Source organism: Pogoniulus pusillus, chromosome 42 (genome assembly GCF_015220805.1).
Source record: "Pogoniulus pusillus isolate bPogPus1 chromosome 42, bPogPus1.pri, whole genome shotgun sequence".
Classification (NCBI taxonomy): domain Eukaryota; kingdom Metazoa; phylum Chordata; class Aves; order Piciformes; family Lybiidae; genus Pogoniulus; species Pogoniulus pusillus.
The window spans coordinates 681,774-701,783 of NC_087305.1; the positions used below are offsets into that span (position 1 = coordinate 681,774).

At 59.9% G+C, this 20,010-nt stretch overlaps 1 protein-coding gene across 3 annotated transcripts in view; it reads right to left on the minus strand.

The window, feature by feature from the left end:
* Positions 1 to 9,045: 9,045 nt before the first annotated feature.
* Positions 9,046 to 20,010, minus strand: part of TACC1 (transforming acidic coiled-coil containing protein 1) — a 29,986-nt gene continuing 19,021 nt past the window's right edge. For all 3 annotated transcript variants that reach the window (XM_064175667.1, XM_064175668.1, XM_064175669.1), the window contains 5 exons: positions 18,661 to 18,704; positions 18,400 to 18,560; positions 17,387 to 17,493; positions 15,062 to 15,182; positions 9,046 to 12,172 (listed from right to left, as the gene is read on the minus strand). In XM_064175667.1, coding sequence (XP_064031737.1) covers positions 12,104 to 12,172; positions 15,062 to 15,182; positions 17,387 to 17,493; positions 18,400 to 18,560; positions 18,661 to 18,704 — 502 coding nt within the window. In that variant the 3' untranslated portion in view covers positions 9,046 to 12,103. The remainder of the gene's footprint in view (positions 12,173 to 15,061; positions 15,183 to 17,386; positions 17,494 to 18,399; positions 18,561 to 18,660; positions 18,705 to 20,010) is intronic.

Consider the following 20,010-nt stretch of genomic DNA (forward strand, 5'->3'; position numbering starts at 1 on the left):
GCCCAGGCCAAGCACTGGGTCCCCACAGCTGCTGCCTCAGACTGCCCTGGCAATCAGAGCTGTTTCAGTTGGAGAAGCCCTCTGAGATCACCTGGTCCAAAGCACTTTCTCCCAGCGTGGGTGAAACTGATCCTGGTGCTGCCAGCACAGCTGAGGGTGCTCAGGGTGCGTTGCTCTCACAGGCACTGGGTCGTGGCCAAGTGCTGCTCCCTGACATTTTGGCCCTCTCCAGCATTTTGCACCAGAAAAGTTGTTTCATTCCAGAAATTTCCTGTGGGACCCTGAGGGATTTTTGGTCTGCCCTGGTTCAACAGGCAGGGTTTGGCACCGTGGAGTAAGTGCACCCTGCTGGCTGCTCTCCTCAGTCTGGCCCAGTGCCAGGGGAGCAGCTTCCCTCCCTGATCCCATCCCTCCAGGGTTTCCCCAGTGGGGGACAGAGTCCAGCCCCACGCCCTGCCCAGAGGCTGCAGCCCAAAACCACATCACTTGGAGTTACATCAGGAGAAGAGAAGGGATGAGCTCTCCCTGCAGCTCCTGGCAGCCCTGCTGCAGAGCCCCAGCGGCACACCACAGGGCCACATGGGCCTGGGGCTGATGCACCTCGGGTGGCTGCACCCTGGGTGCCCCTTTGGCTGTGTGCCAGAGCAGGATTTGGCACTACCCTTTGAGGCAAGGCTCATCCCTGCCTCCGTGCAGTTGGAGCATTGTCCCTGGCACTGCCCATCTGCCCCCAGGCACAGAGCCCCTGAGCCCATCCTCACCCAGCTGTAAGCGCCCACAGAGCCAGGGTCTGCAACTGCCAAGCACCCACTGAGGAGCTTCTGAAAGTGCTAAAGGGGAACCAAAGCCTGAGGCGTGAAAAACCACCAGCAGTGGAGCACAGGTCACAGCAGCTGGGTTGGGCTTAGGGTTAAATAGAAACAGCAGAGAAGGAGGCTGGACAAGGAGCACTCCTGCTGGGAGCAGGGCTGGCCACGCTGCTGGGGGGGACAGGTCCATGGCCAGGCTCTGGAGGTCTGAGAGGAGGATACCCACGGAGAGAAAGGGCACTCAGGGCACTGGAATGTCGTGTTGCTGCCTCTCTCACCCCTCCTCCTTTTTCCCTGTCTCCCTGCAGGTAAAGCCCCTGCAGGACTCGCCCTCCGGGCAGGGGCAGTGTCGGCACAGGCAGGCAGCAGCACACGCACTGGGAGGCAGCTGCGACAGCGGAGCAGATCCAGAGCTGGGACCTCAGCACAGCCTCACTCACACCCCTCACCCATCCCACGTGTGTCTCCTCTGCTCCCTCCCAGCATTTCTTGCTGGAGCTCCCCACCCTTTCCCTGTCAACTGCTGTCCTTTCCCCCCTCCCCATCCCTGCCTGCTGTGCAAGGACTAAACTGTTCCATGGAGCACGTCTGCCCTGGGGCACCTCTTGCAGCCCTTGTGACCCGCAGCACAGCTCTGGCTGCCCTGGGCACAGTCACACGGCACCAGGTCACACCACTGCTCTTCCTTTATTCCCAGAGACCTTTTTGGTCTCACCAGGGTGCTGGGGGCTTCCTTGGCCACCTGGGCACCCCCTGGCTTCTGTTCAGCCACTGCCAACCAGCACCCCCCGGGGTCCTTTTCTGCTGGGTGTTTTCCAGCCACTCTGCCCCCAGCCTGGAGCATTCGTGGGGTTGTCGAGACCCCAAGGGCAGGACCATCCTGCAGCACTCCACGAGGTCTGAGTTTCAGTAGCATCCTGCAGCAGGCAGTCCCAGGGCTGGATCCCAGCTTGCTGAATTCTTTCTTCTCTGGTCGAATTTGCTCTTTTCAGTTTCAGGACCTGTTCCCTTTTTCCCCCTCTTGTGCTATGACTAAGGGAAACTCCCAGCAGCTCTCTTGGCGTGAGGGACTTTCAGCCAGCACTCTGCTGCCCTGCCCTGCAGCCACATTCCCTCTCCACGTTTCTCTCCTCCCTTCATCATTCTCTTTTCTTTCCTCCTCATTCTTATTTGCCCACCTGGCCCTGGATCCCACCAGTGGTGCCAACCACTCTCTGTGAGCCTTGGGAGCTTTGTTCTCATCCCAAACCTGCTGGTTTGAGGCTAATTGGAATGTTTCAATGAGAGAAATTCGATTATTGGCTGTGAAAAGAACAGAAGTTGATGTCTGCATCACCCATTTGCTCTGCTGGGACATCCAAAATCCAGGGCACACAGAAAGATGAGGCAGTCTCTGCTTGGCTGTTGCTCTATTCACTCTTCTGCCTGAACCTGCACATCTTCCAACTCATCATTCTGCTTCTGCCCCCCCCCATGCTGACCTTTCCAGCTCACCCTGCACGTGAGAGAGGTTCTGAGATAAGGGAGGGGGTGGAAAGAAGGTGGAAGGGCTGTTGGGAGCCCCTTCTGGGCACTCTGACTGCTGGGAGGGGTCTTGTTTTGCTGTACTACTTTCAACTTGCACATGGTTGTAAATATCTGCACCAGATTGCAGATATCTGCTTGTGAATTGTGCCAAGCTGTGAGTATAAAGCTTCATCCCTTAACTCCCAGCTGGCTGAGGTTAGTCTGGGTGAATTCTTGGGGGGGGAGGTAACACCCATAACCACTACAGCAAAATACAGCTGAGTTTCCCATGGGGCAGGTCAGCCACAGTCTCCCACCTCCACGTCCTGCATCCTCCCCAGCAGCCTCCCACACTTCATCTCCTCCTTACCTCAGACACCTCTCTTCTTAGACTGCCCAGTCTCCTGGGGTGCCTGCAGCCCTGGGGGGGCTGGGGGCTGCCAGTGGGCTTCTAATAGTCAGCCTTTAGCAGGCAGGAACAAGGGGCTCCTGCAGGACACACCTCATCAGCAGGGGCTCAGAGGGAGGAACAGTGGTGGGAAGAGAAGAAAGACCTCACAGAGGTGGTGGTGGTGACAGGCAGGGCTTGCTGAAGAGGCCAGGGGGTCCCAGGGGGTGGTTTCCTGCCACCAAGCAGTGCAGAGCTGCACACTAAGCATGCTCATAGCAGCCAGGGGAGGGACAGAAACCTCTCCCCTCAGCTGTGGATCTCAGCGTCGCACACAGCAGCCCAGAAGCATCTCAGCAGGGGCAGCATGCCGAGGGGGTGGCTCTGTCCCAGCTCCCCCAGGCTCTGTCTGGGCAAAGCCCATGCAAGGATGAGCTCCTTTCCCCATGGGGAACACTGGGAAGCCAGACCAGTTTCACAGAAGCACTTTGGCTGGAGGAGACCTTTCAGCTCATCCAGTCCAACCCAGGGGCACCACCAAACCATGGCCCTCAGCACCACAGCTTTGAAACCCCTCCAGGGATGGGGACTCCACCACTGCCCTGGGACAGGCTGTGAGAGTCATTTTGGAGAAGAAAACCTTTTGGCATGGTTCAGAGCCCCCAGGTTGTGGTTTCCCTGTAAAGAAGAGGCAGCAGCTGTGCCAGGTGTCGGTGGGCAGCGTTTATTTGATGGTAGCTCAGCCTCTCCCTCGCAGAGGTGCAAGCGAACCTGCATCCGTAGGCTACTGCAGCTGTGCCAGGCTGGCTGCCCCTTGCCCGGCACCTTCAGAGCCAGCTCAGCAGCAGGCTCCCGGCCAGCGCAGCAGCCAGCAGACCGGGGAGGTGCTGCGGTGGGACCCCCGCGCCGCTGCGGGACCCCCGCGGGGGTCCGTTGCAGTCGTCACTGAAGCAGCACCGCAGGGTGGCGGCGCCGGAGCCGCTGCGCCGAGCCTGGTCGCAGAAGGACTTGTAGGAGCAAGACTTAACGACGCTGTCTGCAAGGAAAAGGGACGAGCAAGGCGGAGATCAGGCACACACCGCAGCAGCGCTGGGGACAAGCGGGAGCCAGCTCCTGCTCTGCCCCTGCAGGTCCTCTGCTTCTCCTCAGCCTCTGCTCTCTTATCCCCTTTGCTTCCACCCCAGCTCCTGCTCTGCCCCTGCAGGTCCTCTGCTTCTCCTCAGCCTCTGCTCTCTTACCCCCTTTGCTTCCACCCAAGCTCCTGCTCTGCCCCTGCAGGTCCTCTGCTTCTCCCCAGCCTCTGGTCTCTTACCCCCTTTGCTTCCACCCCAGCCCCTCTCTTCTCCAGTAGCCTCTCTGGTTCCACCACAACCCCTCCAGTTGCTCCCCAACAGAGGTGGAAATTTAATGCTCTGGAGTAGGTTTGCCACGTTCAGAATTCTGGCAGCTGAATTAAATTGCATTTACAGAAGTGGGCTAAATGCCCAAGTATGAAAGGTAGATTGAGCTACGTGGGCAGTTCAGCAGCAGCACAGCCCTGCCTGGTGCAATATTGCAGCTCCCTCCCACCCCCTGGAGACAAAGAGCTGCGATACAGCCACCTCACCAGCCCTCCCCCTGTGCCTTACAAAGCCAACACAGCAGAGAGTCAACCAGGCAGTGCAAGGTCAGGAGCAGGGATAGAGCAGCCAGAGGCCAAACAGAAGGGAGACGGAGTGAGAGAGACAGAGAGGGGCAGAGGGAGAGGAGAGAGTGGGGGAGGAAGAGGAAGAGGGAAGGAGAGAGAGGGGGAGGGGGAGAGGGAGAGAGGAAGAGAGAGGGGGAAAGAGAAGGAGAGGAAGAGAGAGAGATAGAGAGGAGAGGGAGAGAGAAAGAGAGGGAGAGGGAGTGAGAGAGAGGGGGGAGAGGAGAGAGGGAGAAAGAGAGGGAGAGAGAGGGAAAGAGAGGAAGAGAGAGAGGGAAAGAGAGGGAGAGAAAGAGAGGAGAGATAGAGGGGAGAGAGAGAGGGAAAGAGAGGAAGAGAGAGAGAGAAAGAGAGGAGAGAGAGAGGGAAAGAGAAGAAGAGAGAGAGAGAAAGAGAGGGAGAGAAAGATAGAGGGGAGAGAGAGAGGGGAGAGAGAGAGGGAAAGAGAGGGAGAGGGAGGGAGAGGGATGGGGAGAGGAGAGAGAGGGAAAGAGAGGGAGAGGGAGGGAAAGAGAGAAAAAGAGAGAAGGAAAGAGAGGAAGAGGGAGGGAAAGAGAGGGAGGGAGGGAGGGAGGGAGAGAGGGAGGCAGAGAGCAGTCTCCCCTGTGCTGCCGCCGTGCAGGGCCCTGGGCAGGCCAAGGGGACGAGCTCAGCTGAGCTGACATTGTTCTGCACCCAGCCCCTGGAGCTGTTCGTCCTTTAGACTGGAATTCTCGGGGGAAGCTCACTGGCAGTGGCGACCCTGGGCTGGGGCATGGGCATGGGCATGGGCATGGGCATGGGCTGGGGCACTGAGCCCTAAACTGCAGCACAGTGCCAGCAGCCAGGGGCCTTACTGGGTGCGGTGATGGTGGCGCAGGCGTCGGCGTGCGGGGGGCAGCTGTGGGAGCCTTGCTTGTTGCAGTCGTTCTCGTTGGATGCAACACACCTGTGGCATTTCAGTGCTTCACCTGCAGGGAGACAGGGAGGAGGAGGAGGAGGAGGAGGAGGAGGAGGAGGAGGAGGAGGAGGAGGAAGGAGGAGGAAGAGGGAGGAGCAGAAGGAGGGAGCAGGAGGAGGGAGGAGGAGGAGGATGAGGGAGCAGGAGGAGGAGGAGGGAGGAGGAGGACGAGGGAAAGAGAGGAGGAGGAGGAGGAGGAGGAGGAGGAGGAGGAGGAGGAGGAGGAGGAGGAGGAGGAGGAGGAGGAGGAGGAGGAGGAGGAGGAGGAGGAGGAGGAGGAGGAGGAGGAGGAGGAGGAGGAGGAGGAGGAGGAGGAGGAGGAGGAGGAGGAGGAGGAGGAGGAGGAGGGCTGAGAGAGGCAGCAACACAACATTCCAGAGCCCTGAGTGCCCTTTCAGTCTGTGGGTCTCCATGGCTCCCTGCTCCCTGGGAGCTGCTTTGAGGAGAAGGCCTTGGGGGTGCCAGGTGGGGACAGATTGCCCAGGAGCCAGCACTGGTCGCTGGCAGCCCAGAGCCAGCCTGTGCTGGCTGCAGGCAGAGTAGGGAGAGCAGCAGCACAGGGAGGGGATTCTGCCCCTCTGCTCTGCTCAGCCCCCACCTGCAGCACTGCCTCCAGCACAAGAAGGGCCTGGAGCTGCTGGAGAGGCTCCAGAGGAGGCCATGAAGATGACCAAAGGCTGAAGCACCTCTCCTCTGGGACTAGGCTGAGAGAGTTGGGGCTGTTCAGCCTGGAGAAGGCTCCAGGGAGACCTCAGAGCAGCCTTCCAGTGCCTGAAGGGACTACAAGAGAGCTGTGGAGGGACTTTGGACAAGGGTTGGGAGCACCACGCTGAGGGACAATGGCTTTGAGCTGGCAGAGGGGAGAGTGAGAGTGGAGATGAGGGAGAGATTGTTGAGAGGGAGGATGGGGAGAGCCTGGCACAGGCTGCCCAGGGAGGCTGTGGAGCACAGAAGCACAGAATGTGAGATCAGAGCTCTCATCAGAGATCACATTCTGTGATTCTGTGCTCCACAACCTCCCTGGGGGTGTTCAAGGCTGGATGAGGCCCTGAGCATCCTGTGCTGTGGGAGGTGTCCCTGCCCATGGCAGGGGCTTGGCACTGGATGGTCTTGAAGGTCTCTTCCAGCTCAAAGCATTCTGTGCTTCTATGGCCACTGGTGACTCCCAGCACAGGGGACACTGCAGTGACAGGCAGCAAAGCTTCTCTGTGTGCTGGAGGGAGGAATAAGTCATCTCCAAACCACCCCCCAAGGAGGCCACAGGCAGGTCAGATAATCCCCAGCCCCTGGCCTCTGCTACATGCTGCACAAAGCTGGTAACAGGGGAAAGAGCTGAGCTGACCCTTCAGGAGGGCAAAATGCACCCTGCCAGAGGTGCCAGCTCAGTCTGGGGAGCAGCTGAGCAAAGGTGGAAGTGTCACAATCGTGTCCGTGGCAAAAAGAGACTTGAACTTACAGCCCTGGTTAAGATTTCTGCAGACAAATCCCTCCTTAACCCCCCCAGGCCCGCAGACCCTGCTGCTGCCTGCCTCTGATGGTGATGCTGTTGGGATGGAAGTGCTGCTGTGGTGGCTGAGCAGAGCCCTCTCGTGGCAAGTGGGACCTGGCTCCTGGTCCTCAGCGTGGGGCTTGCAGGACAGAGCTTCGTAGCGTGGGGAAGGAGATAAAGAGAGGGCTGGGGGGAACTGGGATTTCCTGGGGCCAGGAACCCCCTGCCGTTACCCCCCCTCTGGGGTCACTTGTGTCCTGCCTCTCCTTTGTGGCTCTTTGCAGCATGGCACAGCCTTTTATTTGAGAGGGACAGGGATCTGCTGGAGAGTCCAGCAAATGGCTCCGAGGATGATGAGGGGACTGGAGCAGTGCGTGGTGAGGAGAGGCTGAGGGACCTGGGGCTGCTTAGGCTGCAGAAGAGAAGACTGAGAGAGGATCTAATCAATGTCTGTAACTCTCTGAGGGCTGGGGGTCAGGAGGGGGGGACAGGCTCTGCTCACTGCTCCCTGGGACAGGAGCAGCAGCAGTGGATGGAAGATGCAGCACAGGAGGTTGCAGCTCAGCACAAGGAGAACTTCTTGCCTGGAAGGGTCCCAGAGCCTGGCACAGGCTGCCCAGAGAGGTTGTGGAGTCTCCTTGTGTGGAGCCTTTGCAGGCCTGTCTGGATGTGTTCTGTGTGCCCTGAGCTAGCTTGGATGGTCCTGCTCTGGCAGGGGCTTGGACTGGATGAGCTCTCTGGGTCCCTTCCAACCCCTGACATCTGTGAGCTGTGATTTACCATCAGCTAAAGCCAGTCTGAAGTTCGTCTTCCCTCATCCAAAGATCCCAAAGCTATCCTGATCTGGCCAGGCTTTGTGGCACTGCTGGGCAGCACAACCACCCCCTGCCCTCCCAGGCAGCTTTTTTTTTGTGGTTCTGCATTTGAGGAAGCAAGTCTGAGCTGGGAAAGCCCTGCCCTGGTGGTGCCAGGCTGCTCCTCTTTGGCTTAGGTCAGTCCTTGGCTGAGGTCTGTCCTTGGCTCCGTCAGGGGTGGAGGCTGCGTGGTCCCCACTGGCACTGCACATCTGTGCTTTGTGCCAGCAGCAGAGAGAGGCTGAGGGGCAGGTCCCCCCCCGGGTGAGGCCACAGCCACTGTCCCACCTAAATATCCTCTTTTTCTGCAGGGATGGGAGCAGTGACAGGCAGGGGCACAGCAGGGGCAGGTGGAAGGATGGAGGCAGCAAGCAGAGGAGCAGCTACAGCACCTGCCACGAGCTACAGGACACTTACTTTCTCCAGCCAGGGATGTGATGATGGCCAGGGCCAGGAGGGTCTTCAGGGTGATCATTTCCAGCAGTGTGCAGCACAGGGCATGTGGCCTCTGTTTTGTCCCCAGGTCTCACAGCTAATCTGCTTGGGTGATTGCTCAGCAGGGTGGGGATCACACCCTGCAGCCCCTGGCTAATGCCATCTTAGCTGGGGAGGGAGGGCAGGCTGCAGCTCCCCAAGGGCATGGGCTGCTCTTGGCAGTGGTCTGGTGCTGGTGGAGGTGGCCAGACCTGCCCACACTTGCTGGGCTGGGCTCTGCTTCACGTCCTGCCACTGCCTGCTTTGGGAACCATCTCCAGCCATGGGACCTTGGTTGGCTGTCACAGACCTTGTCCAGGCCCATCTGCTCCATCCAGACAATAACCAACCACTGCCCTGCTGCTTGCAGCCCTCCAAAGTCTCCAGCTCACCAAAAGAGATGCAAGAGAAGGGCTGCAAACTTGTGTGGGGCTGGGAGCTGGCAGAGCCATCCCTGAGCTCACCTTCTGCCAGCCCTCAGCTGGGCAGCTCTCCATCCTCACCCAGGGATTTACCCAAGCCCAGGGAAGCTGATCTCAGCACAGGGACTAAGCCAGCTCCCACTGCCCAAGGTCTTCCTGCTGCTCTCAGCTCTTCCTCCTGCCCAAGGCCCCTGCTTCAGCAGAACCTTGCAGGGAGCATCACTGCAGTGTGATTCCACCCCCAGAGTGCCACGGCCACAGGTTTCCTGAGCCCCTGCAGGGGGGAGGACTCCACCACCTCCCTGGGCAGCCTGTGCCAAGCCCTGACCCCTCTTGCAGCAACGAAGTTCTTCCTCAGCTCCCACCTAACCTTCCCCTGGCACCGCTTCAGGCCATATCCTCTCTTCCCATCCCCTCCATCTCTAACCCCAGCTCCTCCAACAAGCTCTTTGCCAACCCCCCCAGGAGCCTTTCAAGAGTGCTAAACACAGTTTTTTATTCAGGCAATGAACCATGGGGAGGGAGGGAAAAAAATATATTAGTAATCATCATAATAATCTCCTCTGTGTGAGTAGAACTCTTACAAATATTTACCTGACATAGAAAAGGGCAACTCCTGGGCATAGAAAACCGCTGGGGGGTGGCAGCTACATGGCACAAAGCGATCACTGCAGGGAAGATTCCTGCCCGGGGGTTAGAGGCAGCAGGCCGGGGGGTGGGGGGAGGGGAATGGGTGGAAGCAATCTGCACTCGGAGTGGTCTCTCGTTGGCACTCGGTCGCGGATGGGCATCTGCTGCGGGGTGCGCGCTTGGGAGCAGCAGCGCTGCGGGCAGGCTCCCACCGCTGCTGCAGAGGGCTGCGGGAGCTGCGCCGCCAGAGGAGGGCACAGCCACGCGTGGGCACCCACGGAGCCTCCCTCTGCTGGCTGCGCGTCCTGGCTGGAGCCTTGGTGCCTTCACAAGGGGGACTCACTGCGCCCTGCCCATGCTGCCAGCCCCGTGCCAGCCGTGAGCAGTGCCAGCCGGCTCCGGAGAGCAGCCAGAGGTGCAGGAGCCCTGCCTGGGGGCAGCCACGGACACAGCCCCCAGCAGACAGAGGCAGGGCCAGCAGGGAGCTGTTTCTAGCTCTGCTTTGTCACTGCAACCACACTGCAGGTAAGGAATCGTTCCTCTGCCCAGGCTGGAGGAGCAGGGTCAGGCCCAGGAACACAGCAGGGCTGGGGCGAGAGGCAGCCACAGTGGCACTGGGGAGGAGGCTGCCAGGGTGGGTTATTGGCACGGAGCTGCTCCCTGCACGCAGCCTGCCTGCCCCAGCAGCTGCTCTTGGCTGAAGGGAAGACTGCTGAGGGGCCTGGGGAGCTGCCAAGGGCTGAGAGCCGAATTCTGCCATTCACTGGCACTTGTGGGGCCAGAGCAGCCCTGAAGGGAGACCAGCCTCAGGCAGGGCAGGCTGCCGGCGAGCCCAGAGCTTGGTGCTCTGCTCTTCAGAGGGGCAAACTTCAGGTAGAGGCTGAGAGGCTGCTGTGACCTGTGTTCCCCTCCAAGGACCTGTTCTCCCCCACCCAGGACCTGTGCTTACCACCCAGGACCTGTGCTCCCCATCCAGGACCTGTGCTTTCCATCCAGGACCTGTGCTCCCCATCCAGGACCTGTGCTCCCCATCCAGGACCTGTGCTCTTCACCCAAGACTTGTGCTTCCCCCCCCCAGGACCTGTGCTCTTCACCCAAGACCTGTGCTCCCCCTCCAGGACCTGTGCTCCTCACACAAGACTTGTGCTCCCCCCCCCCCGAGGATCTGTGCTCCCTGCCCAGGACCTGTGCTCCTCAGCAAGACCTGTGCTCTCCCTCCAGGACCTGTGCTCCCCACCCAGGATCTGTGCTCCTCACACAAGACTTGTGCTCCCCCCCCAGGACCTGTGGTCCCCACCCAGGACCTGCCTTCAGTGCTTCAGCTCCACCAGCCCTCATGCTGGGCCCTCAGCTGCTGCTCTGGGCATGACAGCAAAGCCGAATGCAGCCCCAGATGAAGTCCTCCTGAGCTCCAGGAGCTCTGTGCAGCGCTGCTGATCTGCTCCCTTCAATTTCCAGAGGGCTGCAAAGAGACAAATCCAACTCCCTACCAAATCTCTGCGTCTTGAGGGCTGTGATTTACCCAGACAGAGCCTCAGAAGGAGCAGCACCTGCTCGGGGTCACTGCCTGCTCCCACCACCCTGCTGCACCCCAGCGGCTGGAGCCAGGGAAGGTCACTCCCATCCAGGCAGGAATGCTGTGCTGGAGCAGGAGAACACTGGAGAAGAGCAGAGTGGTGCTGGGGTCTGCAAAACCCCAAAGGCTGGTGAGGTGGGGTGAGGTGGGGGGAGGGGACTCAGCTCTGCTGGGCTGGGGCTGGACTTCTGACTCCCCAGACAGCCTCTGCGGATCACCTGCCAGGGACTCCTCTACCAGCCCCAGGAGGGAGGTGTGGGGAGGACAAAGGAAAGAGAACAAAAAGTGTGTGTGGGGGAGGAAGGTTTTTTCCTTCCTGTGAGGGGATTGCTCTGCACACAGCCACAGTGGTGCCAGCCATCAGCTGCCCCCCCAGAACACCCAGAGGGCTGAGTGGGAGCACAGCAGAGAGGCCTGGGCTCTGTGTGCCAGGAGCAGGCTGCCAGCATCTCTGCCTGCTTAAGCACATCATAAACTCTCTCTGTACATCCTGTAGCTAATAAAATATCTCTCAGGGGACTGGCTCTGAGTTCAACAGAAGTTGGCACTGCAAGCTCAGCTCGGGGGGGGGGGAGGTCGAAAATAGAAGGAGGGGAACAGCTCCATTCTCTTACAAAAAAGGTAGCAGCAAAAAGGTTTGTGAAAGTCTTGGGTGGGCTGGGTGGGAAACAGCCCAGCTGGCAGCAAATGCCCTTCCCTGGCACCTCACAGCCACCCCTTGCAGGTGGCAGCAGAGAATCCTCCACCGGTGCAGCTACTGCCCAGTCCCAGCCACTTGCCTGCTGCAGGGTGGGATGCTTCTGCACCAACCCCAAGGGGCAGTGCCCATGGCACACCCGTTCCATGCCCCTCACCACACTCTGAACCACACCAAATTCAGGGCACCCCCATGGCACCAGCTGCTGCTCCTGGATGCCAAGCACTGCGCCCGCGGCGCCGCTCACCGGGCAAGGCTGCCACATGCCACAGCCTTGCCAGAAGGGCACACAGGGTATTGGCACTAGGTTCACACAGGTGATATCTCCCCCCCAAAGCCTCCCAAAGGCAGCCTCAAGGATCCTGCAGGAGCCACAGCTGAGAGGTGGCACTCATGCAGACCCCAGGGGGGGCACACAGACCCAGCCTGGCCACAGGCAGCCCAGCCCTGGGGTCCGTGGGGGACAGGGATGGGGGCAACGTGGCACAGGGACCATGGGGTCCAGCAGCCAGGCAGAGCTGGCAGCTGGAGGTGGGTGCTGCTCTGCCAGGGGGGTCCAGGGGGATAAGGCAAAGTGCTCGACGTGAGGAGGAAAGCAGCCAAGTGCAGAGTGCTGGGCGAGGGGCGGCCAGGCTCAGTCTGCCTTCCCCAGCTTGGCGATCAGCTCGTCGCAGATCTTGGTCAGCTCCTCGATCTCCTGGTTCTGGAAGAGAAGCAGACCTTGAGGGCACCCCCCGTGGGTGGGCACAGGTGGGGGATAACATCCAGGCCCATCTGCCAATGCAGCAAGGGGCAGCCAGATCCTGTGCCCGCCCCGGTGAAAGCTTCCTCTGTGCATCGCCCGAGCGCCGTGAGGACCCCTGGGCTCACCCCCTCCTCATCCTCAGCAGACCCCCAGTGCTGAAGAGACTCACTGCAGCCCTGCAGGCTGTGCCCGTGCTCCAAGGCAGCCCTGAGCCAGCAGCCATGCCACTGCCTGTGGCCACAGCAATGCCTGGGCAGAGCTTCCATCTCCTTCCTCAAACGTTTGAACAACAGACAGCAAGCCAAAGAGTTACCCCAAACCCACCCCCCCACGCCCCCACCTCCAGGCCAGACCACTGGAGGATACCTCCAGCACCAGTGGGATGCCCAGGGCAGCACCATGGAGCACTTTGGGCACAAACTTGCACATAGGAAGTTCCACCTCAACGTCAGGAGAAACTTCTTTGCTGTCAGGGTGCTGGGGGCCGGCAGCAGCCTGCCCAGAGAGGTTGTGGAGTCTCCTTCTCTGGAGACCTTCAAAGCCCTCCTGGATGAATTCCTGTGTGACCTGCCCCGGGTGACCCTGCTTAGGCAGGAGGGGGCAGTTTGGACTCAATGATCTCCAGAAGTCCCTTCCAAGCCCTAACACAGATTCCAGAGGAGGCCACCAAGATGCTGAGAGGGCTGCAGCAGCTCTGCTCTGAGCACAGGCTGAGAGAGTTGGGGCTGTGCAGCCTGCAGAGGAGAAGGCTTCCAGGAGAGCTTGGAGTGGCCTTGCAGGAGCTGAAGGGAGCTGCAGGAGGGCTGGGGAGGGAATATGGACAAGGTCTGGGAATGGCAGGAGGAGAAGGAATGGGTTTGAAGTGGCAGAGGGGAGACTGAAAGTGGATGTGAGGAGGAAGTTGTTGGCAGTGAGGGTGGTGAGACCCTGGCACAGGTTGAGGGTGCTGAGACCCTGGCACAGGTTTCCCAGGGAGGTTGTGGAGCACAGAAGCACCCAATGTGATCAAAGATCCCATTCTGTGCTTCTGTGCTCCACAAGCTCCCTGGAGAGGTTCAGGACCAGGTTGGATGAGGCCTTGAGCAACCTGTTCTAATGGGAGGTGTCCCAGCCTATGGCAGAGGGGGTTGGCACTGGCTGAGCTTTGCAGCCCCTGCCAGCCTAAACCCTTCTACAATTCTATGCTCTCCAGAAGTCCCTTCTGATCCCTTCTGTGACTCTGTGAAATGCAGGGCAAGGCTGCAGGGCAGCAGCTACAGCAGAGCAAGGCTGCAGGGCAGCAGCTACAGCAGAGCAAGGCTGCAGGGCAGCAGCTACAGCAGAGCAAGGCTGCAGGGCAGCAGCTACAGCACAGCAAGGCTGCAAGGCAGCAGCTACAGCACAGCAAGGCTGAAGGGCAGCAGCTACAGCACAGCAAGGCTGCAGGGCAGCAGCTACAGCACAGCAAGGCTGCAGGGCAGCACCTACAGCACAGCAAGGCTGAGGGGCAGCAGCTACAGCACAGCAAGGCTGCAGGGCAGCAGCTACAGCAGAGTAAGGCTGCAGGACAGCAGCTGCAGCAGAGTAAGGCTGCAGGACAGCAGCTGCAGCAGAGTAAGGCTGCAGGACAGCAGCTGCAGCAGAGTAAGGCTGCAGGACAGCAGCTGCAGCAGAGTAAGGCTGCAGGGCAGCACCTATAGCACAGCAAGGCTGCAGAGCAGCAGCTACAGCCGAGCAAGGCTGCAGGGCAGCAGCTACAGCAGAGCAAGGCTGCAGGGCAGCAGCTACAGCAGAGTAAGGCTGCAGGGCAGCAGCTACAGCACAGCAAGGCTGCAGGACAGCAGCTGCAGCAGAGTAAGGCTGCAGGACAGCAGCTGCAGCACAGCAAGGCTGCAGGGCAGCAGCTACAGCACAGCAAGGCTGCAGGGCAGCAGCTGCAGCACAGCAAGGCTGCAGGGCAGCAGCTACAGCACAGCAAGGCTGCAGGGCAGCAGCTGCAGCAGAGTAAGGCTGCAGGGCAGCAGCTACAGCCGAGCAAGGCTGCAGGGCAGCAGCTGCAGCACAGCAAGGCTGCAGGGCAGCAGCTGCAGCAGAGTAAGGCTGCAGGGCAGCAGCTACAGCAGAGCAAGGCTGCAGGGCAGCAGCTACAGCAGAGCAAGGCTGCAGGGCAGCAGCTACAGCACAGCAAGGCTGCAGGACAGCAGCTGCAGCACAGCAAGGCTGCAGGGCAGCAGCTACAGCCGAGCAAGGCTGCAGGACAGCAGCTGCAGCAGAGTAAGGCTGCAGGGCAGCAGCTACAGCCGAGCAAGGCTGCAGGGCAGCAGCTACAGCAGAGTAAGGCTGCAGGGCAGCAGCTACAGCCGAGCAAGGATGCAGGGCAGCAGCTACAGCCGAGCAAGGCTGCAGGGCAGCAGCTACAGCACAGCAAGGCTGCAGGGCAGCAGCTACAGCAGAGCAAGGCTGCAGGGCAGCAGCTGCAGCACAGCAAGGCTGCAGGGCAGCAGCTGCAGCAGAGTAAGGCTGCAGGGCAGCAGCTACAGCACAGCAAGGCTGCAGGGCAGCAGCTACAGCACAGCAAGGCTGCAGGGCAGCAGCTACAGCACAGCAAGGCTGCAGGGCAGCAGCTGCAGCAGAGTAAGGCTGCAGGGCAGCAGCTACAGCCGAGCAAGGATGCAGGGCAGCAGCTACAGCCGAGCAAGGCTGCAGGGCAGCAGCTGCAGCAGAGTAAGGCTGCAGGGCAGCAGCTACAGCAGAGCAAGGCTGCAGGGCAGCAGCTACAGCCGAGCAAGGCTGCAGGACAGCAGCTGCAGCAGAGTAAGGCTGCAGGGCAGCAGCTACAGCACAACAAGGCTGCAGGGCAGCAGCTACCTTCTGCTGGAGGGCTCTCTCCAGGGACTCGACCTTCATCTGCTCCTTGCGCAGCCCCGCGTGCAGCGCCGCGCTCTCCGCCTTGGCCTTGGTGCGCACCTGAGCGATCTCCTCGTTGGCTCTGCGGGAGGTTGGAGACAACAGGGGCACAGTGGTCATGCCTGGTGAGGGCAGGAGCACCACAGCAGGGCGTTAGACACCACCCCCCCACCCCTCCCACACAGAGGGCATCAGCAGAGCCTGGCTCCTGCTTGCCTGGAGGTGTCTGCTCGGAGGCTCATTGCAGTATGTGAATGAGAGAAATGAGATCGTTGGCTGTGGAGAGATTGTAAGAGTGATGCCTGTGACACCCTTTGGCTCTTCTGAGGGTCATTGGAACAAGAAATGGAAGGGAAAAAACAAAAGTCAGTCAGTCTCTGCCTGCAACTGTGCAACCTGATCTGATTCTCTTTCCTTGTCAGCCCCCACCTGCAGTCCTGGGTGCAGTTCTGCAGCCCCCAGCACAAGCAGGACATGGAAGTGTTGGAGCCAGTCCAGAAGAGGCCACCAAGGTGCTGAGAGGGCTGCAGCAGCTCTGCTCTGAGCACAGGCTGAGAGAGTTGGGGCTGTGCAGCCTGGAGGCTTCCAGGAGAGCTTGGAGTGGCCTTGCAGGATCTGCAGGGGGCTCCAGGAGGACTGGGGAGGGAATATGGACAAGGTCTGGGAATGACAGGAGGAGGAGGAATGGGTTTGAAGTGGCAGAGGGGAGGTTGAGAGTGGATGTGAGGAAGAAGTTCTTTAGAGTGAGGGTGGTGAGAGACTGGCAGAGGAGGGTGGTGTGACCCTGGCACAGGCTGAGGGTGGTGAGGCCCTGGCACAGATTTCCCAGGGAGGTCGTGGAGCACAGAAGCACTCAATGTGATCAAAGATCCCATTCTGTGCTTCTGTGCTCCACGACCTCCCTGGAGGTGTTGAGGACCAGGTTGGATGAGGTCTTGAGCAACCTGTTCTAGCAGGAGGTGTCCCTGCCTGTGCCAGGGGGCTTGGCACTGGCTGAGCTTTGGTGTCCCTTCCAGCCTGAAGCCCTCTGTGATTCTGTGGCTGTACAGAGTTGCAAGCACATGGACATGTTGTGCATAGCTGCTTGTCAGTTGTGCCATGCTGTAGATTTTGCTTCCTTCCTTCCTTAGCTTCCATCTGGCTGAGTTACTCTGGGGAGGGAGCTCCCAAACTCCCACACTTTCTTTCCCACGTGGAACACCTGCATGGAGCTGGATTAGCTCAGCTCCTCCCCACACCCCTGCATGGGAGCTGCTCTCTCAGAGTGGAGCTCAGTCAGCTCCTCGCCCCCTTCACTCGAGGCTGCCACACGTGGGTGAGCTGCTGCTCAGCAGCTGAGCCCTGGCAGCTGCACACCACAGGCAGGAGCCCTCTGGAACATGGGAGCTTGCCAAGTGAGAGAGGTGAGTCTGCCCCTCTGCTCTGGTGGGACCTCACCAGGAGTACTGGGTCCAGCTCTGCTTGCCCAAACACACAAGAAGGACCTGCTGGAACAGGTCCAGAGGAGGCCACCGAGATGCTCAGAGGGCTGCAGCACCTCTGCTGTGGGGACAGGCTGAGACTGTTGGGGCTGTTCAGTCTGGAGGGAGAAGGCTCCAGGGAGAGCTCAGAGCTGTGTTTCAGTATCTGCAGGGGAGCTGCAGGCAGGCTGGGGAGGGACTGCTCAGAAGGGGCTGTGGGGATAGGACAAGGGGCAGTGGTTTGGAACTGGAGCAGGGCAGGGTTAGGTTGGAAACCAGGAGGAAGTTGTGCACCATGAGTGAGAGCCTGGCACAGGCTGCCCGGGGAGGTGGTGGAGGCTCCATCCCTGGAGACATTCAAAGTCAAACTTGATGGAGCTCTGAGCAACCTGCTCTAGCTGGGGGTGTCCATGCTGAGCGTGTGTGTGGGGAGGGCTGGACAAGGTTGGAAAAGCCTGGCTGGGGCACTCAGTGCCATGGACTGGTTGGTTGGCCAGGGCTGGGTGCTAGGTTGGGCTGGATGAGCCTGGAGGTCTCTTCCAACCTGCTTGGTTCTGTGATTCTAAAGCTGCCCCTGAAGGGTCTCTTCCAACCCAGTGAACCTGTGGCTCTGTGGCTGCAGCTGCACTGAGGACCTCAGCCCATTTGCCTCTATCCTAAGCAGAGACCCCACCTAGGGGTTTGTGCTACCTCCCTCCCAGCCGTTCCAAGTCACCTGTCCAAGGCAGCTTTGCACATCCATAACCCTTCCAACCCCAGGAGAGCCAGATGAAGGCACTGCCCTACGAGGGCTCTGAGCACCCAGGAAGCTCCTGCATGACCTTACTTGTCTAGTTTTTCTTCTGCATGGACTTTGAGGGCCTGGTACCGCTGCTCCTCTTGCTTGACCCGGGTCAGATAATCTTGAGCACACTTCTTCAGAGCTTCTTCGTTCTGAAAAGCAGAACAAAGCAGCAGATCCATCAGCACAGAGGTGCTGCTCTGCTGGGGTGATAGATCCTGCCCCCAGGGTGGAAGGAAAAGCCTTTAAATAGGACAAGTTTCTTTCTCCCTAGTGCTGGAGCCCCTGAGCCAGCTTGGCAGCATGGAAAACAGTGGGTGGAGGTAGGGTCCCATGGGTGCTTTGCTGTGGGACCTGCTCCTTCCTTGGCTGCAGCTCTGTGCAAGGCAGCTGGCATCAGCAGGGTAGTGCTGGGAAAGAGCACAGAGAGGATCTGAGGATGATGAGGGGACTGGAGCAGTGCCTGAGGAGGAGAGGCTGAGGGACCTGGGGCTGCTTAGGCTGGAGGGGAGGAGGCTGAGAGGAGATCTAATCAATGTTTGTAACTCTGAGGGCTGGGAGTCAGGAGGGGGGGACAGGCTCTGCTCACTGCTCCCTGGCACAGGACAAGCAGCAGTGGATGGAAGCTGCAGCACAGGAGGTTGCAGCTCAGCACAAGGAGAACTTCTTGCCTGGAAGGGTCCCAGAGCCTGGCACAGGCTGCCCAGAGAGGTTGTGGAGTCTCCTTGTGTGGAGCCTTTGCAGGCCTGTCTGGATGTGTTCTGTGTGCCCTGAGCTAGCTTGGATGGTCCTGCTCTGGCAGAGGCTTGGACTGGATGAGCTCTTTGGGTCCCTTCCAGCCCCTGACATCTGTGATCCAGAGAACTGATCCCTGCACTGCCTGCTCCCAGCCTTTGAGAGGCTCTGCTCACGAATCAGGAGCTGGGCAGACCCCAAGCAAGGGCTGGAGCAGCTCTGCACAGGGCAGGAGAGCTGAGATGCTGCAGCATGGCCCAAGGTGGGAAGAGTGCTGTAGAAGGCCAGGGCTGGGGGGAGAAGGAGGAAGCCAAGGTAAGGACCTTCTTGAAGCCTTCGAGGACACCCTTCAGGTTTTCATATCTCCTGAAGAGATCTGACAGGGACCTCTCCACCGAGTTGAGGTCTGCCAGAGCCTGGTCCTTCTCCATCGTGAGCTGCTGCAGGTTCTTCTGGGATGTCATATTCGTCCTGTGCTCATCCTCTGGGATGGAGAAGGAACAGCAGGGACACAGTGACTGAGCAGGGATGGCTGCAGCAGCCTCTCCCTGCCCCAGGCAGCCAGGCAGGTGCCAGCACCTCACCTATCATCTGGGCTATTGTCTTCTCGTACTCAGCCACGATTTTCCTAGGAGAGAGGAAAAGCAGCAGCTCAGAGGCAGCAGTTGTGTGCAGATGCCCCTACCCAGCTGCCCGGGGGCCTGCTGCCACCCTCCCCATGCCCAGGGGCAGCCCAAGCAGCAGCAGCAGCAGCAGCATGTCCACAGAGTCCCAGCTCTTGGTGCTGCAGCACCATGGCTGCAGTGCCCACCTCCATGGCTGCAGTGCCCACCTCCATGGCTGCAGTGCCCACTTCCATGGCTGCAGTGCCCATCTCCATGGCTGCAGTGCCCACCTCCATGGCTGCAGTGCCCACCTCCATGGCTGCAGTGCCCGCTTCCATGGCTGCAGTGCCCACCTCCATGCCTGCAGTGCCTGCTTCCATGGCTGCAGTGCCCACCTCCATGGCTGCAGTGCCCACCTCCATGGCTGCAGTGCCCACCTCCATGGCTGCAGTGCCCGCTTCCATGGCTGCAGTGCCCACCTCCATGCCTGCAGTGCCCGCTTCCATGGCTGCAGTGCCCACCTCCATGCCTGCAGTGCCCGCTTCCATGGCTGCAGTGCCCACTTCCATGGCTGCAGTGCCCACTTCCATGGCTGCAGTGCCCACCACCATGGCTGCAGTGCCCACCACCACAGCTGCACTGCCCACCTCCATGCCTGCAGTGCCCACCTCCATGGCTGCAGTGTCCACTTCAGTTACCACCACTTCAGTGCCACCACTGCCATGGCTGCACACTCACTACCACCACCACAGTGCCATCCCCATTGCTTCAGTGTCCACCACCACCACCACAGCATTACCACCACTTCAGTGCCCACTTCCATGGATACAGAACCCACTAACACCACCACAATGTTATCACCACCACTTCAGTGCCACCACTGCCATGGCTGCACATCCACTACCACCACCACAGTGCCACCCCCACTGCTGCAGTGCCCACTTCCACAGATACAGCACCCACTGTTATCACCACCACAACCATCACAATGTTATCACCACCACGATGTTATCACCACCACGATGTTATCACCACCACTTCAATGCCACCACCACAGTGCCAGCACCACCACTGCTGCAGTGCCAGCACCACTTCAGTGCCCACTTCCATGGCTGCAGCACCCACTACCACCACCACCACAGAGCCACCCCCACTGCTGCAGTGCCAGCACCACTTCAGTGCCCACTTCCATGGCTGTAGCACCCACTGACACCACCACCACAGTGCCACCCCCACTGCTGCAGTGCCCACTTCCACATATACAGCACCCACTGTTATCACCACCACAACCATCACAATGTTATCACCACCACTTCAATGCCACCACCA